Source organism: Oryctolagus cuniculus, chromosome 10, assembly GCF_051225735.1.
Source record: "Oryctolagus cuniculus isolate XC-2025 breed Fujian yellow rabbit chromosome 10, ASM5122573v1, whole genome shotgun sequence".
Classification (NCBI taxonomy): Eukaryota; Metazoa; Chordata; class Mammalia; order Lagomorpha; family Leporidae; genus Oryctolagus; species Oryctolagus cuniculus.
Genome location: NC_142876.1, coordinates 9,150,039 through 9,177,926, shown reverse-complemented (window position 1 = coordinate 9,177,926; position 27,888 = coordinate 9,150,039). Strand labels below are relative to the sequence as shown.

The 27,888-nt window shown below is 42.0% G+C and overlaps 1 protein-coding gene across 1 annotated transcript in view; it reads left to right on the top strand.

Moving 5' to 3' along the window:
- Window positions 1-27,888, top strand: part of DOK6 (docking protein 6) — a 514,846-nt gene that overhangs the window by 366,903 nt on the left and 120,055 nt on the right. The window contains exon 6 of the mRNA XM_008261454.5: window positions 26,031-26,169. Within this exon, the coding sequence (XP_008259676.2) occupies window positions 26,031-26,169 (139 nt within the window). The remainder of the gene's footprint in view (window positions 1-26,030; window positions 26,170-27,888) is intronic.

Here is a 27,888-nt window from a genome sequence, read left to right as displayed (position 1 = left end):
AATATTTAGGCACCAGTGGCCACACTTTCTAACCCTTCCCTCACCACTTCTCAGTCACCCAGGACCACAGACAACAGAGTCATTGCTTAAATCAACTCCTAGCTTCCCTCTAGTCGTGATTTACGGAAAATTGATACAGTTAACTAGACCCAGCTTTTGGAAATTCGTAAAAATCTGTTGGGCTAGTGACTCAAACCCTACTCTCAATTTGAGAAGCAAAATACAGACTGCATGTTTATTTTGCTATAATATTTCCCAAAGTTAAATAAAAACTCTTGCTGGATTAGGGGGAAAGTGCACAGTGTTTTCTTGGTAGGGAAAAGTACTTAATATACTGACAAAAAGTTAATCATCATACCAAATAGCTCTTCTACCTGATTACTGAAGTCCACCTGTGCCTACAGCCATGTTTGGGGAAGAGAAAACGGCTCACTGGCTCTGGTGGACAGGATTTTTCTTACTTTCTGTGTTGTCCATTTTCTGTTACTATCACAAAATATCTGAGGCTGGGTTACTTTATAAGGAAGAGAAGCTGATTAAGCTCAGAATTCTGGAGGTTCACGTGTACAATACTGGCATCAAATCAGCTCTGGGGAGGGCCTCCTAGGAGTGGCTCCAGGTGTAAACAGGTGGAAGAGTGAGAGATCACCTGGTGACACAGGAGCCAGAGCAGGGGGAGGGCCAGCCTTGCAACCTCCCTCTGGGCCCTTCCTTGATGTCCCCACCCCTTGTCAACATTACCACACTGAGGACCAAGCTCCTGACACATGAACCCTCAGGTGCATATTCAAACCATATCCAATACTAGCTCCATCTTTGTGTAAGCTGTCTCAGAGGGAGAGTCCAGGGGAATCTCAGCAAAAGAGAATTTGATGATTTGTGCTCGTGTCTTTTTAAAATATGATTTTAAAAATATTACAACTCCCATTGAAAAATAATATAATCGGGGCTGGTGCTGTGCCATAGTGGGTAAAGTGGCTGCTCCACTTCTGATCCAGCTCTCTGCTATGGCCTAGGAAAGCAGTAGAAGATGGCTCAAGTCTTTGGGCCCCTGCCACCATGTGGGAGACCCGGAAAAATCTGGCCTCTGGCTTCGGATCAGCACAGCTCTGGCCAGTGTAGCCATTTGGGGAGTGACCCAACAGATGGAAGACCTCTCTCTCTCTGCCTCTGTCTCTCTGTAACTCTGCCTTTCAAATAAATGAATAAATCTTTTAAAAAGAGAGAAAAATAATATAACCAGAAAATAAATAATATAGTACCTGATTCATGTTGACCAACAAATAAGCAAAACCTATTTTTGCTTATGTAAATCATCAGTATGATGATATATTTAGAGAGGTTTATTTATTTATTTGAAAGGCAGACTTACAGAAAGAGAATGATACACAGAGAGAGAAAGAGATCTTCCCTCCACTGGTTCCCTCTTCAAATGGCTGCAATGGCCAGGGCTGGGCCAATCTGAAGCCAGGAGCCCATCACTCTGTCTAGGTCTCCCACATGAACAGCAGGTGTCCAAGCATTTGGGCCACCTTCTGCTGCTTTCCCAGGCATATTAGCAGGGAGCTGGATTGGAAGTGGAGCACCCAGGACTCAAACTGGTGCTCGTATGAGATGCTGGCATCATAAGTGGTGACTTGCTGCACAACTATGCCAGCCCCCAAAGTACAATGTTAGCTTTCCTATTTTGGTTATAATTGAAAATTTTGCAAAATAATGAGTTAAGACACTGAAAGGATCTTTTTTTATTTATTTATTTTTTTTTATTTTTGACAGGCAAAGTGGACAGTGAGAGAGAGAGACAGAGAGAAAGGTTTTCCTTTTGCCGTTGGTTCACCCTCCAATGGCTGCCGCGGCTGACGCGCTGCGGCTGGCGCATCGTGCTGATCCGAAGCCAGGAGCCAGGTGCTTCTCCTGGTCTCCCATGCGGGTGCAGGGCCCAAACACTTGGGCCATCCTCCACTGCACTCCTGGGCCACAGCAGAGAGCTGGCCTGGATGAGGGGCAACCGGGACAGAAACAGTGCCCCGACCGGGACTAGAACCCGGTATGCCAGCGCCACAAGGCGTAGGATTAGCCTATTGAGCCACGGTGCCGGCTTGAAAGGATCTTTTAAATAACCAAAAAATACTTTAATTAACTCTACTTAAAGGAAAAAAATAGGATTTTTCAAACCGTGATTACTTGTTCTTGTACTCTGAGGGAATATAGTGATCTTATTTTTAGGTCCTTCTTAAAAATAGCAAGGATATGCACAACTTTTTTAATTCAGTGACGAAATGTTAGTTGCATTTTAAACCGTAGCAATTTCCTAACCATAAGCTTGAGTTGTTATTAGTCCATCCACAGGAAAATAGATTTTCATCTGTGTCTGCAGCTGTTCCATACGATATACACACAGACTCCTTCAAACAATTTAAAAATAGAACAAGTGTGGATGAGCTGGGAACATGAGAATGTATCAGTTATCTGTGCTTTTTATTATTATTATTATTATTTTGTCTACTCAGATGAATATACTGACACCATAAAATCATTTTTCAAAAAAAGTTCCTCTCTTTACAATTAATTTTGCTTTTTCATATCACATGCTATCCTGTAGTAAGCACATGAATAATTTTCAAGTCATTTAAGTTAACAAACATTCATGGAGTGCACTGGATGCTTTTTGTCATCGACAAAGAGGTTTAAAGATATTGAAAACCCTAATCTTCAAGGGGGATCCAGTATATGTACTTTTTTTTTTTTTTGACAGTCAGAGTGGACAGTGAGAGAGACAGAGAAAGAGAGAAAGGTCTTCCTTTTACCATTGGTTCACCCCGCAATGGCTGCTGTGGCCGGTGCACCACGCTGATCTGAAGCCAGGAGCCAGGTGCTTCCTCCTGGTCTCCCGTGGGGTGCAGGGCCCAAGCACTTGGGCCATCCTCCACTGCCCTCCCGGGCCACAGCAGAGAGCTGGCCTGGAAGAGGAGCAACTGGGACAGAATCTGGCGCCCTAACCGGGACTAGAACCCAGGGTGCCAGCGTCGCAGGTGGAGGATTAGCCTATTGAGCCGTGGCGCTGACCCCAGTATATGTACATTATATCCTACAGGCAATAAGGAAGAATATAAAATTAACTGTATGACCTTTAGATTTTTTTCTATTAATACATTAACATATAATCTAACCATGTAATAATAACTGTCATGGTAATTTGTGGACATGTTTTGCAGTTGTTAGGGAACAACTGAAGTCTTGTGATAACTTTTCGTCCTCAGTGAAATGTCCAGCTCTGAATTTTAGAGCGTATTTTGCATGGATATCTTTTCAAGTGTCTGTTAAAGCAGAACTTCAGACTGTTTTGGTGAAACTCAGTTGTCTCTCTGTCTCAGGGAAAAACAAGAGAGGCAGGTGTTTGTTGCTTGGGACACCTGCATCCTGTGTCAGAGTGCCAGGTTGGAGTTCCAGCTCCTCTGCTTCTGATCCGGCTTCCTGCTGTGACCCTGGGAGGTGGCAGGTGATGGCTCAGGAGCTCAGGCCCCTGCCCCCGTGTGGTTGGCATGGATTGTCCTCCAATCTCCTGGCATTGGCTGCTCTGTTCTGGCTTTTGACGGCATTTGGGGGGATGAACAAGCAGATGGAAAGTATCTCTACCTATCTCTCTCTGACTCTCTGCTTTTCAATTAAAATGAAAATAGTTTTTTTAATATCAAAGAAACGCTAAAAGGAAATTTGGAAGTAATAATTGAACCAAGTAAAAAACTTGGAAATATCTGAAAAGATAAAGATGTAGTTTAATTACTATGGTTGTGACTCTGTCAGCACTGGGTCATAGGGGGAGGAATCATAGATTTTTGCAAGACATGTGTACCTTAGAAATCATTTAAGTTAATTCTTTCATCTAAAAACTTAACTTTATAGAGCACCACGTGACATTTAGTGCAACTAATTTATAGCAGAGCTTGGACTAAAATCAAGATTCCCTCCAAAATTTGGGTTTCTCAACTTCTTTAGGTGAAATCAACCAAGAACAGCCACCCTGTCACTGAGCATTTGAGATCAAACATTCGCACAAAGGACAGAGACAATGTTCGGGGATACCTTCTTCCCCACAAAGGATTTGAGATAAAGTTGGGTCTGCAGGGAAGATTTGATTCCAGTCACTGACCTTCATGGGCTTTTCACTGGGTATTTGTCTTGGTAACCTGCCTTGGCAAGGGGAGAGAGAACCTTGAAAATATTTTATCCCAAGTTACAACCCGAGCTGTCTCTCTACTACAGAAAGTTCCATAAGGACAGAACTGTGCGCATTTCTCCGCTGCTCCAATTGATGGGTGCAGTGTAGCTTAGTGATAATGAGTTAACCCTCCAAAACCCCAGTGGCTGCAGTCAGGCCAAATATGAATGAACCTGGTCAAATTTTGTAACATCCTTAAGACAGTGCTGCAGGGCCAGTGCCGCGGCTCACTAGGCTAATCCTCCGCCTTGCGGCGCCGGCACCCCGGGGTTCTAGTCCCGGTCGGGGCGCTGGATTCTGTCCCGGTTGCCCCTCTTCCAGGCCAGCTCTCTGCTGTGGCCAGGGAGTGCAGTGGAGGATGGCCCAAGTGCTTGGGCCCCGCATCCCATGGGAGACCAGGAGAAGCACCTGGCTCCTGCCATCGGATCAGCGCGGTGCACCGGCCGCGGCGGCCATTGGAGGGTGAACCAGCGGCAAAGGAAGACCTTTCTCTCTGTCTCTCTCTCTCACTGTCCACTCTGCCTGTCAAAAAAAAAAAAAAAAAAAAAAAACAGTGCTGCAGAGGGAACCGGGGCCTTGAGGTTACTGTAAGGCTCTAAGACATAATGCACATAACCTCGCCTCTCACTGTGGGTGTCCAGAGTCTGTTCCATGAGCGCTAGCTGTTGTTATGATTGTCATTGTTGTTATTTCAGTATATTGCAAACCACAGCTCTGCAAAGTGGACCAGATGCCTGTGCTACACTGGAAGGAGTTTAAGGGTGTACTTATCTATAAGTGCATATGCTGTGTGTGTGTGTGTGTGTGTGTTTAGACCACAAGCGAGGCCCTAATGATGAGCACAATATTTTATAAGTCTAACCATAAAAGTGTTCTTGCCAAGTGACAGAGACTGAGCTAGGCATATTATAAACACCAAACTTTCAGGACCGGCACCTTGGCTCGCTTGGTTAATCCTCCGCCTGCGATGCTGGCATCCATATGGGTGCCAGATTCTGTCCCGGTTGCCCCTCTTCCAGTCCAGCTCTCTGCTGTGGCCCGGGAGTGCAGTGGAGGATGGCCCAAGTGCTTGGGCCCTGCACCCCATGGGAGACCAGGAGAAGCACCTGGCTCCTGGCTTCGGATTGGCGTAGTTCTGGCCGTAGCAGTCATTTGTGGGGTGAACGAACAGAAGGAAGACCTTTCTCTCTGTCTCTCTCTCTATCTGTCAAAACAAAAAAAAATCACCAAATTTTCATGACAGCCTTGTGAGAACTCTGTAAAACCTTGCTATAAAATGTGATGTGTTAATTTAAATGCATTCAATTAAGTTAATAAATCAGTAGTATTGTTCTCTCTCTCTCTTTTTTTTTCTCACTACGGAAGAGGTACTGTGAACAGTGTCTTCCCATTCTTTTGCCTTACCTGTTTTCACTTCACCCCCGTGAGACAATGCCAACTACCACCCTCACGTGCCTTAGTCACCATGCTGAACGATATATTCCTTGATCTTTTCCCTCCTATCTAACTGCAGTTTTGTCCCACACATATTTTATACAAATGTTAGCACACTATATGTGTTGTGTCCACCTTGTCCTTTCATTTGGCAATAAATTTTAGACATACAACTATTCCAATAATAATGTTAATAATAATGGCACATATATTTAATGAATAATGGTGTTACTGACATTGTTTTAGGATTTACATACATTAATCCATTTAATGCTCGGACAGTCCATTCAAAAAGGAAATAAAAGTACTGACATCAGACCTATGTAAGGATTAGAAATGGTCAGTGTCGTCAGTGTCAAGTGTTTGCCTATTTTTATTTGCCTCTTGATATGATGATTTCTTTCTTTTCTAAAAAAAACTTTTCACAGGCAAATTTATTATCTGTCTTTTCTTTTACTACCTTTTCATTGGAATCCTGACTTAAAATGCCTTCCCCTATCTGAGTTTATATAAGAATATGGGAATTCTATATTTTATTCTAGTGGGTATTGCTTTCTCTAAATTGTATTCGCAGAGGTGGAGATACAGATTGAAATTTGTTTCCAAATAGCCTGCACACAATGCAGTTTATTAAAGACTCCAACTGTCCCCCACTGATTTGAGATTATACTTTGATGGCATATTTAACTTTCACAGGAATTGTGCCTATTTATGGACTTCCTACATGGTGGCTTCAGTCTGTATTTTGCTCAGTTTCTTTTTTTTAAATTTTATTTAAAGAATATAGATTTCCAAAGTACAGCTTATGGACTACATTGGCTCCACCCCCATGGCTTCCCTCCCACCCGCAACCATCCCCTTTCCCGCTCTCTCTCCCCTTCCATTCATATCAAGATTCATTTTCAATTTTCTATATATACAGAAGATCAGTTGAGTATACATTAAGTAAAGATTTCAACAGTTTGCACCCACACAGAAACACAAAGTGAAAAATACTGTTTGAGTACTCATTATAGCATTAAATCTCAATGTACAGCACATTAAGGACAGAGATCGTACGTGAGGAGTAAGTGCACAGTGACTCCTGTTGTTGACTTTACAAATTGACACCCTTGTTTATGGCATCAGTAATCTCCCTATGCTCCAGTCTTGAGTTTCCAAGGCTATGGAAGCCTTTTGAATTCTCCGACTCTTATCTTATGTACACAAGGTCATAGTCAAAGTGGAAGATCTCTCCTCCCTTCAGAGAAAGGTACCTCCTTCTTTGAAGACCTGTTCTTTCCACTAGGATCTCACTCACAGAGATCGTTCATCTTTCATTTTATGGGCTTTTCAGCCAGATCCGCGTGCCTTAAGGGCTGATTCTGAGGCCAGAGTGCTGTTTAGGACATCTGCCATTCTATGAGTCTGCTGTGTATCTCGCTTCCCATGTTGGATCACTCTCCCCTTTATTTATTCTATCGGTTAGTATTAGCAGGCACTAGACTTGTTTATGTGATCCCTTTGATTCTTAGTCCTTTCATTATGATCAATTGTGAACAGAAATTGATCATTTGGACTAGTGAGATGGCATTGATACATGCCACCTTGATGGGATTGAATTGGAATCCCCTGGTATGTTTCTAACTCTACCATTTGGGGCAAGTCAGCTTGAGCATGCCCCAAATTGTACATCTCTTCCCTCTCTTATTCCCACTCTTATATTTAACAGGGATCACATTTCAGTTAAATTTTAACACTTAAGAATAACTGTGTATTAATTACAAAATTAAACCCGTAGTAGTAAGTAGAACAGACAAAAAAAATACTAAGAGGGATAATGTATTAAGTTGTTCATTAACAGGGCTATGCTGATCAAGTCACCGTTTCTCATAGTGTCCATTTCACTTCAACAGGTTTCCTTTTTGGTGTTCAGTCAGTTGTCACCAATCAGGGAGAACATATGATATTTGTCCCTTTGGGACAGGCTTATTTCACTCAGCATGATGTGTTCCAGATTCCTCCATTTTGTTGCAGATGACTGGATTTCACTGTTTTTTACTGCGGTATAGTATTCTAAAGAGTACATATCCCATAATTTCTTTATCCAGCCTACTGTTGATGGGCATTTAGGTTGGTTCCAGATCTTAGCTATTGTGAATTGAGCTGCAATAAACATTAATGTGCAAACAGCTTTTTTGTTTGCCAATTTCATTTGTTTGGGTAAATTCCAAGGAGTAGGATGGCTGGGTTGTATGGTGAGGTTATATTCAGGTTTCTGAGGAATCTCCATACTGACTTCCATAGTGGCTTGACTAGTTTGCATTCCCACCAGCAATGGATTAGTGAGCTTTTTTCCTCACATCCTCGCCAGCATCTGTTGTTGGTAGATTTCTGAATGTGAGCCATTCTCATCGGGGTGATGTGGAACGTCATTATGGTTTTGATTTGCATTTCCCTGATTGCTAGTGATATTGAACATTTTTTCATGAGTCTGTTGGCCATTTGGATTTCCTCTTTTGAAAAATGTCTATTGAGGTCCTTGGACCTTCTCTTAAGTGGGTTGTTGGTTTGGTTTTTGTGGAGTTTCTTGATTTCTTTGTAGATTCTGGTTATTAACCCTTTATCTGTTGCATAGTTTGCAAATATTTTTTCCCATTCTGTCGGTTGCCTCTTCACTCGCCTGACTGTTTCTTTTACAGTAAGGAAACTTCTCAATTTGATGCAATCCCAATTGTTAGTTTTGGCTTTGACTGCCTGTGCCTCCCAGGTCTTTTCCAAGAAATCCTTGCCAGTACCAATATCTTGAAGGGTTTCTCCAATGTTCTCTAATAATTTGATGGTGTCGGGTCATAGATTTAGGTCTTTAATCCATGCTGAGTGGATTTTTGTTTAAGGTGTAAGGTAGGGGTCTTGCTTCATGCTTCTGCACGTGGAAATCCAGTTTTCCCAACACTATTTATTGAATAGACTATCATTGCTCCAGGAATTGGTTTTAGATCCTTGATCAAATATAAGTTGGCTGTAGATATTTGGGTTGATTTCTGGTGTTTCAATTCTGTTCCATTGGTCTATCCATCTGTTTCTGTACCAGTACCATGCTGTTTTGATTACAGCTGCCCTGTAGTATGTCCTGAAATCTGGTATTGTGATGCCTCTGGCTTTGTTTTTGTTGTACAAGATTGCTTTAGCTATTCAAAGTCTCTTGTGCCTCCATATGAATTTCAGCATCATTTTTTCCAGATCTGAGAAGAAGGTCTTCGGTATCTTGATTGGTATTGCATTGAATCTATAAATTGCTTTTGGGAGAATGGACATTTTGATGATGTTGATTCTTCCAATCCATGAGCATGGAAGATTTTTCCATTTCTTGGTATCCTCTTCTATTTCTTTCTTTAAGGTTTTGTAATTTTCATCGTAGAGATCTTGAACGTCCTTGGTTAAGTTTATTCCAAGGTATTTGATTGTTTTTGTAGCTATTGTGAATGGGATTGATCTTAGAAGTTCTTCCTCAGCCATGGCATTGCCTGTGTATACAAAGGCTGTTGATTTTTGTGCATTGATTTTATACCCTGCTACTTTGCCAAAATCTTCTATGAGTTCCAGTAATCTCTTAGTAGAGTTCTTTGGGTCCCCTAAATGAAGAATCATAGCATCTGCAAAGAGGGATAGTTTGACTTCTTCCTTCCCAATTTGTATCCCTTTAATTTCTTTTTCTTGCCTAATAATTCTGGCTAGAACTTCCAGAACTATATTGAATAGCAGTGGTGAGAGTGGGCATCCCTGTCTGGTACCAGATCTCAGTGGAAATGCTTCCAACTTTTCTCCATTCAATAGGATGTTGGCCATGAGTTTTTCATAGATTGCTTTGATTGTACTAAGGAATGTTCCTTCCATACCTAGTTTGCTTAGAACTTTCATCATGAAAGGGAGTTGTATTTTATCAAATGCTTTCTCAGCGTCTATTGAGATAATCCTATGGTTTTCTTCTGCAGTTTGTTAATGTGGTGTATCACATTGATTGATTTGCAAACATTGAAGCATCCCTGCATACCAGGGATAAATCCCACTTGGTCTTGGTGGATGATCTTTCTGATGTCTTGTTGCATTCTATTGGCCATAATTTTATTGAGGATTTTTGCATCTATGCTCATCAGGGATATTGGTCTGTAATTCTCTTTCAATGCTGCACCTTTTTCTGGCTTAGGAATTAAGGTGATGCTGGCTTCATAGAAAGAATTTGGGAGGACTCCCTCTTTTTCGATTGTTCTTAATAGTTTGAGAAGAATTGGAGTTAGTTCTTCTTTAAATGTCTGGTAGAATTCAGCAGTGAATCCATCTGGTCCTGGGCTTTTCTTTGTTGGGAGGGCCTTTAATACTGTTTCAATTTCTGTTTCAGTTATGGGTCTATTTAGGTTTTCTATGTCTTCCTGGTTCAATTTAGGTAGGTTGCATGTGTCCAGGAATCTATCCATTTCTGATAGGTTTCCTTGTTTGCTGGCATACAAGTCCTTGTAGTAATTTCTGATGATTCTTTTTATTTCTGTGGTGTCTGTTGTTACGTTTCCTTTTTCATCTCTGATTTTATTGATTTGGGTCTTTTCTCTTCTTTTTTTAGTTAGTTGGGCCAATGGGGTGTCAATTTTGTTTATTTTTTCAAAAAACCAGCTCCTCATTTGGCTGATTTTTTGTAATGCTTTTTTTGGATTCAATCCTGTTAATTTCTTCTCTGATTTTAATTATTTCTCTTTTCCTACTAGATTTGGGTCTGGTTTACTGTAGATTTTCTAGATCCTTGAGGTGAATTGAAAGCTCAACTATTTGGTGCCTTTCCAATTTCTTGATGTAGGCACCTATTGATATAAACTTTCCTCTTAACACTGCTTTTGCTGTGTCCCATAAGTTTTGGTTTGTTGTGCTGTTATCCTTATTTAATTCCAGAAAATTTTTGATTTCTCTTTTAATTTCTTCTATGACCCATTGTTCCTTCAGGAGCATGTTGTTCAGTCTCCAAGTGTTTCCATATGCTCTAGGGATTCCTGAGTTGCTAATTTCCACCTTCATTCTGATGTGGTCTGAGAAGTTGCATGGTATGATTCTAATTCTTTTGAATTTGCTGAGGCTTGCTTTATGGCCTAGTATGTGGTCAATCCTAGAGAAGGTTTCATGTACTGCTGAAAAGAATGTAAAATCTTTAGCTGTAGGATTGAAAGTTCTGTATATATCTGTTAGATCCATTTGGGATATAGTGTCGTTTAAATCTACTGTCTTCTTGTTGATCTTCTGTCTCGTTGATCTGTCTATTTCTGAGAGTGGAGCATTGAAGTCCCCCAGTAGTATTGTATTGGGATCTAAGTCTCCCTTTAAGTCCCTTAACAAATCTTTTAAATAAACTGGTGCCCTCTAATTAGGTGCATATACATTGATAATTGTTATATATTCCTGTTGAATTGATCCCTTAATCATTATATAGTGCCCCTCTTTGTCTGTCTTAACAGTTTTTGTGGTAAAGTTTATGTTGTCCAATATTAAGATGGCTACGCCTGCTCTTTTTTTCATTTCTGTTGGCATGGTATATCTTTTTCCAGCCTTTCACTTTCAGTCTGTATGGATCTTTGTTGGAAAGATGTGTTTCTTGTAAGCAGCAAATAGATGGGTTTTGTTCCTAAAGCCAATCAGCCAATTGGTACTTTTAACTGGACAGTTCAGGCCATTAATGTTCAATGTGACTAATGATAAGTGGTAACTTTGCCCTACCATTTGCCAAAGATAAGTTCTAATATATGCTTTGAATTCCCTGTGATCTTTTGCTGTGAGGTTTCCTTCCTTTACCTTCTTTCATATTGATGACCCTGTTTCTGTGTGCAACACATCTTTAAGCATCTTTTGCAGGGCTGGACGAGTGACAACAAATTCTTTCAATTTCTGTTTGCTATGAAAAGTCTTTATTTCACCTTCATTCACAAATGAGAGCTTTGCAGGATATAATATTCTGGGCTGGCAGTTTTTCTCTCTTAGTACCTAGGTTATATCTCGCCATTCCCTCCTAGCTTGTAGGGTTTCTGATGAGAAGTCAGCTGTGAGTCTAATTGAAGATCCTCTGAGAGTAATCTGACGTTTCTCTCTTGCACATTTTAGGATCTTTTCTTTATGTTCCACTGTGGGGACTTTAATTACAACATGTTGTGGTGAGGATCTCTTTTGGTCGTGTTTATTAGGGATACTATGAGCTTCCTATACTAGGATTTCTCTGTCCTTCTCCAAACCTGGGAAATTCTCTGCTAATATCTCACTAAGAAGGCCTTCTAATCCTTTTTCTCTCTCCATGCCTTCAGGAACTCCTAGAACTCGAATGTTGTTTTCTTTTAATAGTATCCTGTAGATTCCCAACAATATTTTTTAGATTTCTAATTTCCTCTTCTTTTCTTTGGTCTGACTGTATCCTTTCCTGTTCTCTGTCTTCTAAGTCCGATATTCTCTCTTCTGCTTCACCCATTCTGTTTTTAAGGCTCTCTAATGTGTTTTTCATTTCATCTATTGAATTCTTCACTTCATTATGATTTCTCGTCACTATCACAGTTTCCTGTTGTACTAGTTGTTTCATTTCATTTTGATTCCTCCTTAATATTTCATTTTCACAAGAGAGATTTTCTATCTTGTCCATTAAGGATTTCTGTAGTTCAAGAATTTGTTTTTGAGAACTTCTTAATGTTCTTATCAATTTTTTGAGATCTGCTTCTTGCATTTCTTCTATCTCATCATCTTCATAATCTTGAATTGGGGTGTCTTTTTCATTTGGGGGCGTCATGGTGACTTCCTTGTTTTTATTACCTCAGTTTTTGCGTTTGTTATTTGGCATATTGGAGAAATTTGGTTTCTTCACTGTGGTGCTTTTTCTTGTTATACTGTGACTCTAGATTAAGTGGACTGTCTGTTTTTGATGGAGCCTTAGAGGCTTGAGATGGGTGTGGCCTGAGAGCTCTGTTTGGTGTGCCAAAGGTGACACTCCCAGGTTAGGTGTGGTAGATCTCTCTTTCTTTCTTTTTTTGATTCAAAAGGGAAGTAATTCCGCACAGCTGAACGAAGTTGGAGGTAGTTAGCAGGCAAATGATATGCCCACAGGAGCCAGAGATTGGAAGCTCTTTCCCAAGGACCACACAGGGAATCTATTCTGCCCTCAGAGTGGGCTCAAATTCTCCTTCAGTCTCCCACTGGGTTGCCAAAGTTACGGGATTGTAGCATCTCTGGAGAGTACTCATGTGAATTCCGTGAGTTCTCTCCCCCACCGTCTCTTTTTTCACAGTCTCAGTTCAGTAGCACCACAAATTCACTAGGTCCTAATGTCCTGTTAATTCGCCCCACGCAGAGTCAGGTTTTTCTGCTAGGCTCAGGGCCGGTGCAGACCTGAGGTCACTCTGCTTATGACGTATGTCCAAGATGGCACCTACTCTTTGTCTTGCTCATCTTTGAGAGGTGAGCAGAGAGAAACCCGTGTCCGTATCGGTCACTTTTTTTTTCTCTCTCTCTCTGTCTTCTAGTTAGCCTGGTGAACTTTTCCCCCCGGGGTCGTTCCCTCTACTCTCCTTTTTCCACTTGCCTGCCAGTGTCTCGGGCTATTGAGGTTCGGCTCACCTCGCGTTCCAGCACTGGTGTGTTGATTCTGCCGCTGATGTCCCGAACTGTGGGCTCCCACACTCTCCACGCAGGTCCACTGTGAATCACTCATTCCGGAAGAGTTTCTTCTGCTGTTTCTTCCCCTACTCTTCCTTGGACCTGCAGTATCTCCACTTTTATTAAACTGTCTCTCCGTGGACTATCAGTGTACTCCCTTCCTATTCCACCATTTTGGTACCTCTATTTCTTTCTTTAAGATTTTGTAATTCTCATCATAGAGATCTTTAACGTCCTTAGTTTATTCCAAGGTATTTGATTGTTTTTGTAGCTATTGTGTATGGGATTGATCTTAGCAGTTCTTTCTCATCCATGGCATTGCTTGTATATACAAAGGCTGTTGATTTTTGTGCATTGATTTTATATCCTGCCACTTTGCCAAACTCCTCTATGAGTGCCAATAGTCTCTTAGTAGAGTTCTTTGGATCCTCTAAGTAAAGAATCATATCGTCTGCAAAGAGGGATAGTTTGACTTCTTCCTTCCCAATTTGTATCCCTTTAATTTCTTTTTCTTGTCTGATGGCTCTGGCTAAAACTTCCAGAACTATGTTAAATAGCAGTGGTGAGAGTGGGCATCCCTGTCTGGTGCCAGATCTCAGTGGAAATGCTTCCAACTTTTCTCCATTCAATAGGATGCTGGCCATGGGTTTTTCCTAAATTGCTTTGATTGTATTAAGGAATGTTCCTTCTATACCCAATTTGCTTAGAGTTTTCATCATGAAAGGGTGTAGAATTTTATCAAATGCATTTCTGCATCTGTTGAGATAATCATATGGTTTTTCTTCTGCAGTTTGTTAATGTGGTGTATCACATTGATTGATTTGCAAACATTGAAGCATCCCTGCATACCAGGGATAAATCCCACTTGGTCTTGGTGGATGATCTTTCTGATGTCTTGTTGCATTCTATTGGCCATAATTTTATTGAGGATTTTTGCATCTATGCTCATCAGGGATATTGGTCTGTAATTCTCTTTCAATGCTGCACCTTTTTCTGGCTTAGGAATTAAGGTGATGCTGGCTTCATAGAAAGAATTTGGGAGGACTCCCTCTTTTTCGATTGTTCTTAATAGTTTGAGAAGAATTGGAGTTAGTTCTTCTTTAAATGTCTGGTAGAATTCAGCAGTGAATCCATCTGGTCCTGGGCTTTTCTTTGTTGGGAGGGCCTTTAATACTGTTTCAATTTCTGTTTCAGTTATGGGTCTATTTAGGTTTTCTATGTCTTCCTGGTTCAATTTAGGTAGGTTGCATGTGTCCAGGAATGTATCCATTTCTGATAGGTTTCCCTGTTTGCTGGCATACAAGTCCTTGTAGTAATTTCTGATGATTCTTTTTATTTCTGTGGTGTCTGTTGTTACGTTTCCTTTTTCATCTCTGATTTTATTGATTTGGGTCTTTTCTCTTCTTTTTTTAGTTAGTTGGGCCAATGGGGTGTCAATTTTGTTTATTTTTTCAAAAAACCAGCTCCTCATTTGGCTGATTTTTTGTAATGTTTTTTTTTGGATTCAATCCTGTTAATTTCTTCTCTGATTTTAATTATTTCTCTTCTCCTACTAGATTTGGGTCTGGTTTGCTGCAGTTTTTCTAGGTCCTTGAGATGCCTGAAAGCTCATTTATTTGGTGCCTTTCCAATTTCTTGATGTAGGCACCTATTGCTATAAACTTGCCTCTCAATACTGCTTTTGCTGTATCCCATAAGTTTTGATATGTTGTGTTGTTATCCTCATTTGATTTCTCTTTTGATTTCTTGAATGACCCAGTGTTCATTCAGGAGCATGTTGTTCAGTCTCCATGTGTTTGCATACTTTCTGGGGTTTCCTGAGTTGCTAATTTCCAGCTTCATTCCGCTGTGGTCTGAGAAGCTGCATGGTAAGTATGATTCTAATTCTTTTAAATTTGCTGAGACTTGCTTTATGGCCTAGTATGTGATCTATCCTAGAGAAGGTTCAATGCACTGCTGAGAAGAATGTAAAGTCTTTAGATGTAGGATTGAAAGTTCTGTAGATATCTGCTAGATCGATTTGGGCAATAGTGTCGATTAAATCTGCTGTTTCCTTGTTGATCTTCTGTCCAGATGATCTGTCTATTTCTGAGAGTGGAGTATTGAAGTCCCCCACTACTATTGTATTGGAATCTAAGTCTCCCTTTAAGTCCCTTAACATATCTTTTAAATAGACCAGTGCCCTGTAATTAGGTACATATACATTTATAATAGTTACATCTTCCTGTTGAATTGAGCCCTTAATCATTATATAGTGTCCCTCTTTGTCTCTCTTAACAGTTTTTCTATTAAAGTTTAATTTGTCTGATATTAATATGGCTACACCTGCTTTTTTTTGGTTTCTATTGGCATGGAATATCTTTTTCCAACCTTTCACTTTCAGTCTGCATGCCTCTTTGTTAGAGAGATGTGTTTCTTGTGGGCAACAAATAGTTGGATTTTGTTCCTTAAGCCAATCAGCCAATCGGTGTCTTTTATTTTTATTTTATTTTTTATTTTCATTTTTTTTGACAGACAGAGTGCACACTGAGAGAGAGATAGAAAGAAAGGTCTTCCTTTTTGCCATTGGTTCACCCTCCAATGGCCGCCGCGGTCGGCGCACTGCGGCCGGCGCACCGCACTGATCCAATGGCAGGAGCAAGGTACCTATCCTGTTCTCCCATGGGGTGCAGGGCCCAAGTACTTGGGCCATCCTCCACTGTACTCCCTGGCCACAGTAGTGAGCTGGCCTGGAAGAGGGGCAACAGGAACAGAATCCGGTGCGCCGACCAGGACTAGAACCCGGTGCGCCGGCGTCGCAAGGCGGAGGATTAGCCTAGTGAGCCGCGGTGTCGGCCCAATCAGTGTCTTTTAACTGAAGAGTTAAGTCCATTAACGTTTAATGTGACTATTGATACATAGTGACTTTGCCCTGCCATTTTCCCGGAGATATTTTCTAGTATATGCTTTGAGCTTCCTATGCTCTTCTACTGGTAAGTTTTCTTCCTTAACCTTCTTTCATATTGATGGCCGTGTTTCTGTGTTTCTGAGTGTAGCACATCTTTAAGTATCTTTTGCAGGGCCGGAAGAGTGGCCACAAAGTCTTTCAATTTCTGTTTGCTATGAAAGGTCTTTATTTCACCTTCATTCACAAATGAGAGCTTGACAGGATATAATATTGTGGGCTGGCAGTTTTTCTCTCTTAGTACCTGTGCTATGTCTCGCCATTCTGTCATAGCCTGTAGTGTTTCTGATGAGAAGTCAGCTGTGAGTCTAATTGAAGATCCTCTGAGAGTAATCTGACGTTTCTCTCTTGCACATTTTAGGATATTTTCTTTATGTTTCACTGTGGTGAGTTTAATTACAACATGTTGTGGTGAGGATCTCTTTTGGTCATGTTTCCTGGGGTTCTATGAGCTTCCTGTACTAGGATGTCTCTGTCCTTCTCCAAACCCAAAAGTTCTCTGCTAGTATCTCACTAAAAAGGCCTTCTAATCCTTTCTCTCTCTCTATGCCTTCAGGAACTCCTAGAACTCAAATGTTTTTTTTTTTTTTAATAGTATCCTGTAGATTCCCAACAATATTTTTTAGATTTTTTAGATTTCTAATTTCCTCTTCTTTTCTTTGGTTTGACTGTATGTTTTCCTGTGCTCTGTCTTCTAAGTCCATGAAGAGAGGGAGCGACATAATGGTGCCGTGACTCGGATAGGAAACCTAGGAGGGAAGAAACGGGAAGAAGTGGGAAAATACCGGAGAGAGAGATTAGCAAAGAGCCTAGGGAAAAGCCGGACAGAAAAGGTGCCAGAAGAAGCTATCAAAAGCCTAGGCATAGACTCGGATACGGACTGTGGGAAAGAAGTTAGGATTTAAAGTGAAAGCAAGTAGAAACTTAGACTCAGATATGGACTGCAGGTTGAAAGTGAAAGTGAAACCTAGAAGAAACTTAGACTCGGATACGGACTGTGGGGAGAAGCCAGGAGAAATGAGAGGGGAATATTGTTGTTGGAAGAAAAGTTAGGGAAACATACCGGGTAGAGAAAAATGTTAGGGAAATTGAAGCCAGGGGGGCAGGCCGAGGCGGAGACGTAAGCTAGCTTGGAATTCTTTAAGTCAGCCCGGAGGGCAAAAGGCGAAAATCTGAAACCAGAGGCAGAGACGTGGGCCGCCAGGTTGGAATCCGTCAGATTAGCCCGGGGAGCAAAGGACGGGAAGCCAGACCGAAAGGCGCAGACGCGTGAGCTAGGTTGAATTCGCCAGGTTAGCCCGGGGAACTTAGATTGAATACCAGTGGCGGAAACGTGAGCTATGCTGTGTGACTCGCGGAAGCCGCCGCGTGCAGAGAGAGCGCGCGGGGCATGAACAGATAGGGAACGTGGGGCTAGCGCGAGGCCGTGGTGCGGGCGCGAATGGGCGCGGAGACCACGGACTGCGCGCGCGAAGCCGGGAAGCCGCGCAGATGAGAGAAGCACGGGCTGAAGCGGCGCAGAGCCGGGACGCCGCCGTGGGGCAAGGCGCGGAGAAGCAGCCTCGGGGCAGGCGCCAGGAAGCCACGGGGATAAGAGAAACAGAAGTATAGAAGTAAAATGAGAGAAATAGGAATGCTGGCAGATAGAAGTAAAATAGGAGAAATAGGAATGCCCGGAGATAGAGAAATAGAGAAAAATGAGGCCTCCCCACAACATGGCAATGAGAGAGCTTGGATTCGGTCTGCCTGATTAGTAAGACGATAAGCACCTGCTGGCGGCTAGCACCTTACCCGCTGCAGGGCACCGAAGACAGGCGTGTATCAACGCCAGAAAATAAAAAGAAAGGGGGATCTGTGGGGAGCAACCTGGACTAGACTAAGTTACTGGAATTAAGACTTATTCTATGCATCTGCTCTCCCACAATATGGCGCTGAGAAGGGAGAAACAGCTTCTACACAGCTGCCTCCAGTTCAACCAATAAACTGTAGGACCTGCTCCTGATTGGAGGAGAGCAGCGTACTCGGCGTGTGGGTAGCAGAGTTGGGATTGGTGGAAGAGGACTATATAGGAGGAGAGAGACAACATGCACCAGGAACATCTAAGGGGAACATCTATCTGAAGGAACACCTGTGCAGCCCCCAAGAGAGCCGGCCGGTGGTATGCCGCTCCCCCGCAGAAGTGGGGAAAGTGGCTAGGGGGAACCGCCCTTCCACGGAGGTGGAAGGGTTGGTAGCCAACCCGGGAAGAACCAGCAGCAAACCCGGGGAGGGCCGAGCAGACAAAAGAACAGCGCAGGGTCCTGTGTTGTTCTTCCACGAAGACGGGGAGCGACAAGTCTGATATTCTCTCTTCTGTTTCACTGACTCTGTTTTTTAGACTTTCTAATGTGTTTGTCATTTGATCTATTGAGCTCTTCATTTCATTTTGATTTCTCTTCACTATCACACTTTCCTGTTCTACTAGCTTCTGCATTTCATTTTGATTCCTCCTAAAATTTCATTTTCACTAGAGAGATTTTCAATCCTGTCCAATAAGGATTTCTGTAGTTCAAGGATTTACTTTTGAAAACTTCTAAATGTTCTTATCATAAATTTTTTGAAATCCGTATCTTGCATTTCTTCTATCTCATCATCTTCATAATCTTGGCTTGGGGTGTTTTGTTTATTCGGAGGTGTCATAGTGTCATCGTTGATCTTGTTCCCTTGATTTTTGTGTTTGTTGCTTGGCATTGTTAATTCTTCTTCCCTGACTGTGAGCTTTTTTTTTTTTTTACTATGTCTGTGTTAAGTGGACTGTCTGCTGTTGGAGGAGCCTTGGAGGCTTGAGATGGGTGTGGCCTGAGAGCTCTGCTTGATTCTTCCGGGTTACGGGTGTGCAAAGGTGACACCCTCAGGTTATGCATGGTAAATCTCTCTATATTTACTTATTTATTTATTTTATTTTATTTTTTATTCAGGAGGTAAGTAATACCACATGGCTGAGCAGAATTGATGGTATTTAGCTTCCGATCTCTGGCTTCTACCCAAAGAGTCTGTGCCAGCTCAGTTTCTCCTGCGGACTCCCACTGGGTTGCCTAGGCTAATGAATTGTAGCCTTAGCTCTCCCCTTTTGTTATGTATTTCCCGAGTGGGGCCTGCTCTTTGTCTCTTGCTGGCCTTTGCAAGGTTGGCGGACAAGTGAGAAACTTGTTTATACCAGTACCCCCCCACCCTTTTTTTTTCTTTTCTTTTCCTTCTCTCCTGTAGTCAGTCTGGTGAACTTTCCCGCCTCAAAGCCCGCTTCCCTCTAGATTCTGTCAGCCGTTTCCCTGCCAATGTCTCCGGTTACTGAGCTCACCTCCCCTTCCAGCGCCGATGTGTGGACTCAGAGCCCTGGGCGTCCCTGCTCTCCCCGCTGGTGTCTGTGTCACTTCCACTCCCCTTCCCACACTGGCCTTTGCTCAGTTTCTTAGCACAGATCAACGTCTGACCAGAGCTCCTGGAGAGTAACCAATCTTCTCAAAGCTGATTTTTTTAATAAAGGAAAGTAGGTAGCATTATTAAATGACACTAAAGTACAAACTCTTAACAGAATAAAAGTATTAATTGACTTTAACTTCCCTGCAAAAGAGCTGTGATTTTTTTAATTTTAGTTTTAGTTTTTTCGTTTTAACACAGTGTAGTTCATAGATACAATTCTAAGAATATAATGATATTCCCTTCCTCCCTCCCTCTGCCTTTCTTTCTCTTTTTAGTTTTTGACAGTATATTTTTTAATTTACATTACAACCAAGGGCTTAATTATCCACCAAATAAAAGTTTAAAAAATAAAACTCAAAGTCTCTGGTTTACCAGAAATATAGACAAGGGCTATAAACAGTAATGAAATGGAAAGATGACCATTTCATTCATAGCATATTTTAAAGTAAATACAGATCATTAAAGAATTTCATTACTTTCTATAATTACACGTTGGATTTTAAATCCTGAATAGAAACAGAATTGGGTGTTCAGGAATTGATTCCCACTCTACTCCACTGTGAGAGTTTAAAATTTCTGTGTGGGGTTTGTGCCGTGACAGCGGGTAAAGCACCACCTGCAGTGTCGGCATCCCACATGGGCTCTGGTTCAAGACCCGGCTGCTCCACTTCCAATCCAGCTCTCTGCTATGGCATGGGAAAGCAGTAGAAGATGATCCAAGTGCTTAAGCCCCTGCACTCACGTGGGAAACCTGGAAGAAGCTCCTGTCTCCTGGCTTCAGATAGGCCCAGCTCCGGCCATTGCAGCCATTGGGGGAGGGAGTGAAGCAGTGTATGGAAGACCTCTCTCTCTCTCTCTCTCTCTGCCTCTGCCTCTCTGTAACTCTGCATTTCAAATAAATAAATAAATAAATCTTTAAAAAATTTCTGTGCACATGAAGGGTAAATATTTGGTTATCAAATATGCACACAATACTGCAGATGTTACAGTGGGAATGAAATCATACAGCTATGAAATGGACAAATTTGTCAGTGGTCAATTAATTCATCTGTAGCAGAATTTTATCCAGAGATTTACAGAGAATTGTTTTATAGTAGCCATTTTTACTTTGTGAGAGTGAAGTGTCTCTATAATTTTTGTGTTGGTAAATTTCTTTTGCTTGTCACTTGGGAGGATGCCTGGCACTTTGAAGTCACCTCTTCATAAAAAATGAGGCTTGAGGCTTAAGTGCAGGAAAAGGAGGGCATGGTCCAGCAGTCATATGGTCGTTTCGCTTTCTCCAGCTAAATTGCTCCAGTTCACTGTCAGCTGGGGCTGTTTCCCTCCTTGAAGGCAGGAATGAGAGTGGAGCGTCTGATGTAAAGTTCAGTTTTTTACAAGGTCTGCATCTGCATACTTTTTCATTCTTCCTTATTTATTAGTTTGCAACAGAGACAAGACTAACTCTGCTGTTATTTCAAGTGCTACTGGCAGCGAGCAGTGATGGAGGATAAAGTTAGGACAGTGGCAGATTCCCCAGGAAAATGGAATTCACAAAACAGCCATGTAGGGAAAAGACGAGGATGCTTAGATTCTTGGTGTAGTAAGATACCTTGATGCTCTACCATGTGCAGCTGTCTCCAGTGGAGGGCCCCAAGACCACTCTCAAGCTCAGTGGTTCTCCGTAAGAACTGTAAAACCCAGGAGATGCTGTTACACACACAGTAGGCTCAGTGCAGTAAGAGTACAGGTAGAGTCAGCATAAGGAGATGGCACACGGGAGGGAGAGCAGGAGAGGCCAGCACTGCTGCGGTTCCGTGGGGACACTTAACCCTCCCGGCAGTGGTGACTGCCAGCACATGCGAGGTGCTGTCAATCAGGGGAACTTCCCCATACTTTGGGGCCCAGGGTTTTTTATTCGGGCTCTCCCTGTAGGCACGCAGCACCTCCAAGTCCCACCTCAGTCCTCAGACTCCACCCTCCGTCCGCGTAGAGGCAGGCACTTAGTCTAAGTCACATTGTTGGGATCAATTTTGCTGGTCAAATCCTGCAGCGTGGCCCACGGCCTCAGTCCTACAGAGACAGACTGAAGGTTTCAAAGGCTGGGAAGCGCTGTTCCAGGTGCTGGCTGGGGGCCCTTCCCGCAAACAGGGCTTTCCTTGCCTTGTGCAGGGTTAGAGGAACCTGGGCTCAGCTGAATTCCCTTGCCTGCCTGTGATCACATGTGTTACTTTATTAAGTTTTTTTTAAAGGGGGAAAAAATCTAGGACAAAATCTTGTAGCTCCAGTTTCCCAGGTGAGGAGCCAACAGGTAACACATTTCCCCATTGACTGTCCAGTTACCTTCTTCATGGCTCCATACCGCCCCCTGGTGGCAGATCAGTGGTTGTCTCCCTCCAACATCTGGAACGCCTTGGGGTAATGGACCATGACATTTTCCACTCCTGATTTGTAGTGCCTACTTGAAACATAGGTGGTAAATCTATATGACGGGCTGTGTCATAGTGATCGAAGTTTGTGCTATGACAGTCTTTTGAACCCTATACTGTTAAAGTTCCCCTTATATCAAAGTGTCAAAAAAAAAAAAAAAAGGAAATAAGTGTGTCAGTCCTTCTCATCTCCTGGAATTTTTATGAGTCTCTAGGCTGTTCTTCAGAGTGGAGCAGGACCTCAGAGATTATATTCTTCAACAGTTTATTCTACTGTTTAAGTTGTTAATCTCTAATTTATTTGAGAGGCAGGCAGACACAGATATACAGAAATATAGACAGAAACTCAGAGGAGGGAGGAAGAAGAAGTAGTGGGAGTGGAAGAGAGAGAGAGAGAGAGAGAGAGGTCCCAATCCAGGGGCTCACTTCCCAAAGGCCCTCCTGGCACCAAGAACTTAGTTCATGTCCCCCATGTGAGTGACAAGGACCAAACCACTTAAGCCATAACCTGCTGCCTGCTAGAATGTGCGGGATCTGAACCCAAACACTGATAAGGGATGCAGGCGTCCCAACCAGCATCAAGCAAATATATTAATATTGCACAAGTATATTGTTAAGTCTGAAGAAAAACATTTGTTACTGTCTGTAAATATCAACAGAATTCTAGTTTGGAGTCAGAGCAAACACACATCCTCTATGTTATCACTTTTTCACAAAATAAATGCAATTGAAGAATGTGGCAAGAAAGACTTAAGTGAAATTGCCCCTTTGTATTAGCTCTTCCCAAATTAAGGGAAGGATTCTTGTGGTTATTTCCCCCTGTTTGTCTTATTTCACCCTTTCTAGCCTTTGATTTCATATTTCACAGTCTTTTAAAAGCTGCATAAATATGACTTCTAGTTTGTCCTCATTTGGGTTCCATGTGTCATCTCTCACTCCCTTTACTGAAATGGTTCCCTCAGGTTTGCGACTCACAAACCACCCTGCGCACATGAGCCACACGGAGCCTTGAGATTCAACTGTCAGGGACAACCTCCCAGTGACACAGGTGCAGCTCCGCTGTGGACCAGTCCTTGAAGAGCCATCAAAAGCAGCTACACCTGTGTTTCCACTTGTCATCTTCCCTGGCATTGACTTAGGACCACACATTCTAGACAGATAAGAAAAAGCCTGCATAGCTGTTCCCTAGCAGCCCCCAAAGAACACCTTTTAAACCACAACCAGAGAAACATCCACTGTTTATCCCAACCTGGCTGATGGCTGACAAAGTCATCAGCATGAGCCCATGGTGCTGACGACGTTTGACCTTCAGCTTGGCTCAGGTACAGACACTGAAGAAGGAGCACCTTCTGCTTAAGATGTCAATGCTTTCTGTGTGATATTTTTAAAATGTGTTGTTTCTTGATTAAAGGATAAAGTTTATAGTTTTTATATCAGAAACTGGAAAAAAAAAAAAACTCTTGTAAGCGTTCAAACTGCCCCTGGGCAGCTGTCAGCCCCAGGAAATGGACAAGCCCTGGCACCTCACACGCAGGGACAAAGCATGAAGTAGCATTTGCGTGTTCGTTATCTCATTTCCCAAGGCTAGCAGCCAGTGCGGTTCCCAACGAGGAGCCCTTGCGACGTAGCAATGGCGCCGCCGCTGCTGCTGCTGGATTTCCTTGCTCCTCTGACTCAACAAAGCAAGCTCATTTGTTTCACTTTGTGAAAACTCTTCATTTTCCCCCCAGATTTCCATTTCACGCTGTGTGAATTTTATTAAGATCTCTCTCACAGAAGCTAAGTGCTGGCTCGATGAGGCCCTACGGGATCCCAGTTGCAGCCTCTGTAATGTCTGGAGCCTCTTGAGACTTTTTCTACTGAAAACTCCTTTGAGACCAATAAGGAAGAATCCAGAATCTTTCTGGTGTTTGAAGAAATAGTGTGGCCTCATGAATATGCTAATATTGCAACCTGCGAACCTTTTGAGGTTAGACCTTGAAAGCCAGCAACCTAACAATTATGATCCAGTATCTAAGTATTGATATCAAATTGATTTTGAATGGTTCTTTCTTTCTGAAGGCATTCAATTATTTTTAAAAGCTGGTTTAAATAAATGATAGTTAAAAATAAGTTTTTTAGGGCAGGCTTTTGGCACAGTGATTAATAGATCACTTTGGGCAACAGGATTCCTCAGTGGAGTTCTTGGGTTCATTTCCTGACTCCGCTTCAATTCTATCTTCCTGCTAATGAGCACCCTGGGAGGCAGCAGGTGATGACCCAACCTCTTGAGTCCCTGCCACCCACATAAAATATCTGAATATTGCGTTTGGGATGTGAACTAGCAGATGGATGATCTCTGGTTCTCTCTCTCTCTCCCTCTTCCCCCCTTCCTCCGCCTCCCTCCCCCTCCCTCCCCACCCTTGTTTTTCAAATAAATAAAAATAAATTATCCAAAATTAAAAATATATTTTTCATTTCAGGATAAATCCTTGTTAATAAAATTTGTCTATAATCCTTTTGTCTAACAACTTGTTAGTGGATTTTTTACAATAAAATTACTTCATAAAAAGATAATAATTAAGTAATTAAAATAGTTTGCATACTGATTTTCCTCTTGGATTTACATAATAAAAATTTTAATACTGTTTGTTGCATAGTAGTTGCTGTGCAGTAGTCATCTGAAATACTGTATCATAATAGTGTAACAGGGGGCCAGCGCTGTGGCATAGCCAGTAAAGCCACCTCCTGCAGTGCCAGCATTCCATGTGGGCACCGGTTCAAGTCCTGACTGCTCCACTTCAATCCAGCTTTCTGCTATGGCCTGGGAAAGCAGTAGAAGACGGCCTGAGTCCTTGGCCCCTGAACCCGTGTGGGAGACCCGGAAGAAGCTCCTGGCTCCTGGCTTCGGATTGTTACAGTTCCGGCCGTTGTGACCAATTGGGGAGTGAACCAACAGATGGACGATCTCTCTCTCTCTCTCTCTCTCTCTCTCTCTCTCTCTGCCTCTCCTTCTCTCTCTGTGTAACTCTGACTTTCAAATAAATAAATAAATCTTTTTTAAAAATAGTGTAACAGTCTGTATCATAATAGCAGATGAAAATGGTATTAATCCAGCCTTTTCGCTATAGTGGATATTTAGATTAGTTGCAAACTTTATGATAAAAATGGTGAACATTTTGACCACTTAATAAGCAACACTGTATGTATTTGTTGCATCAACTCTTTTAACGTTCAGAACAACCTAACAACTTGGTCTTATCATCACTGCTGTTTTAGTAATGTGAGAAGGAATTCTAGGCAGGTTGGACAGCTTGCCCAGGGGTACATGTGGTAAGTGCAAGAGTCAAAGTTCAGGCCGAAAATTCTCATAGTCAAATAGAGTCTCCATTATACTGCGCTAGACTATACTTTATACCAAGATTTACTTAAGAATTCTGAGAATTAAATGAAATATTTGGCTTATGAATGCAAATCCATAAAGTTAAAAAATGTGTAAAACTAAAAATGCATTCTCTTTGATTCCAATAAGTATAAATTACAGATTTATCCTGAACTCTTTACATTTCAAGAGAGGTTGAGTCACATGTGCTATTGCTCTTGTATCACAAACATGAAAATCCTTAAACCACTCTGAGTAGTTGTTTCTATTTTTAAAATATTGGTAAGGTACACAGTATCACTTTTACCTGTTCCTTAAACTGTCTTGAATGCCTCACCTGTAATGATCCAGATGTGCATGGATTTCCACCTCTGTTGCATTTTTGTGCGCCATTTGCCCCGAGTCGGTTGTGTGGTCCAAGACCAATCTGCCTCACTAACTCCTGTGGAATTCGAGGAGGAGGGAACCCAAGGGCGAGGGCGTCTTTTACGTGGAAAACTGTTCCGCACTTCAGCACGTGAAGACCCATCTCTTTCCCTGTCTCTGTTCTCACAGAATGTGTGACACGGGAGAAGGACTATTCACGTTTCAAACACGGGAAGGAGAAATGATCTATCAGAAGGTCCATTCTGCGACACTGGCCATAGCTGAGCAGCATGAAAGATTAATGTTGGAAGTGGAGCAGAAGGCCCGGGTAAGGCTGCCTCCGTGGTACCCTAACAGCTTGGGAATGAAGGTCACTGAGGTCCAGTGTGCAGCGTGTATATGTGGGTCCTTCCGTGTCAGCACCTCGGTGTCCACCCCTCCCCTGGCCCAGAAGGCCCACCCCAGTTACCCTACCTCCACGCCCAACCTCTTGTCCCTGTAATACCTACTCAGTATGTCACAAAAGCTGTTATCTGTGGCCACTGTGAGCCCTGCACTCCCTGTATCTATCTATGTATGAGGGCTTCCCTTGGTTACCCAGAGAAGAGTGGAGTGTGTAGAAAATGAAATAAGAAGCAATTTTGTGCGCATATTTCCACCCACAGTTGAACATTTGGAGATTCCACTGTGCACCCAAAATAACCAGGAAAATTAAGCTACTACCAAAAAGAATCCTGCCTTTATTTTAATCTCTGTGTTTATCCTAGGTGCTCTGACATTCCTAACTCTTTATTTCCATTTCAGAGCCAATAGTACAATGTTTAGCAACAGAATAATTTGTTTGATGTTCTGTCCTGGGACTGTACAAGAGTACTCAAGTCAAGCCAAGAAATAATTTGGTAAAGACTGAACTAACGAATTTTACTACTAGCTGAAAAAAACGATAAACTTTACTACTAACTTGTTTGAATGCAAACAATGGAAAGGTGATTGCTATCATCTTAACAGATGAATATTCCCTCTTTCTTCAAGATTTACAGATGCGTTACAGTCCCCATCTGAATGAGTAGTGGTGCTTGGGGAAATGCCCACCATTCTCCTTGGGAAGCATCAGTATGTCTATGGCAGTTCTGGATGATAGAGTTTTATATTGAGTATTACATTAGTTTCAATGTTTAAAATTTTACATACTATTTTGAAGTAGAAAAGAAAATGTCTTTGAACAAAAGCAAGGTTGCTCTTAGTGCATACTCGTAATCCAGTTCTAGTTTTTTCACTGCTACATTATACAGGTCTATCTTTGCATCTAGGATGTGGCTGAAGAGCCTCCCTAACACTGTTGGTGGACAAGAGAAAGTCAGGCTTATCCGGGACACTGTTCCCTCCGTGAGATGGATGAGCAGACAGCATTAGTAGGAGTATTCATATGCAAGTGAAGACTGATTAAGAATCATCAGCTGGGAGGTTGGAATGCTTCATATTCAAGATAATTTGGGTCAAATTCAAGCTTTGCAACAGTTACCTAATTAATAGACCATTTTTCTAATTAATTCATGTAGGTGAAAAATATAACTATCAAATTTAAATGATTTCAAAGCCTTGAACATTCATTATTATCCCGTATTTACAATCGATTAGGGCTCATTTTCAATGAAAATACTATTCAGAAGTGTAGTTTCTTTTACTTGTAGTTGTTCTAAATGGGCAAATGCTCATGAGCAAAGTGATTTAAATTATATGTTCATAAAGTAAATTCCAAAAGCTTTTGTGCTACCATAACCATGTGCCCTAAAGAAGAACAAGTAATTTGTGTCCTGGGCTTGCATCCCAACACTGCCACTTACTGGTTGTGTAATCTGGGACAAATTAGTCACTCTGTGTCTTGTTCTCCTGTACCTATAACATGGAACTGTAATGGTTGTCATTTAGTTGTTAGGCTGTGTCTGCATTAATCTATAGAAAGGGCTGAGAATTTGACCAGGCACATAGAAAGTACCATGAATGTGTTCAATGCTGTGATGCTGGTGTAGGAGTGATTTTGATCATA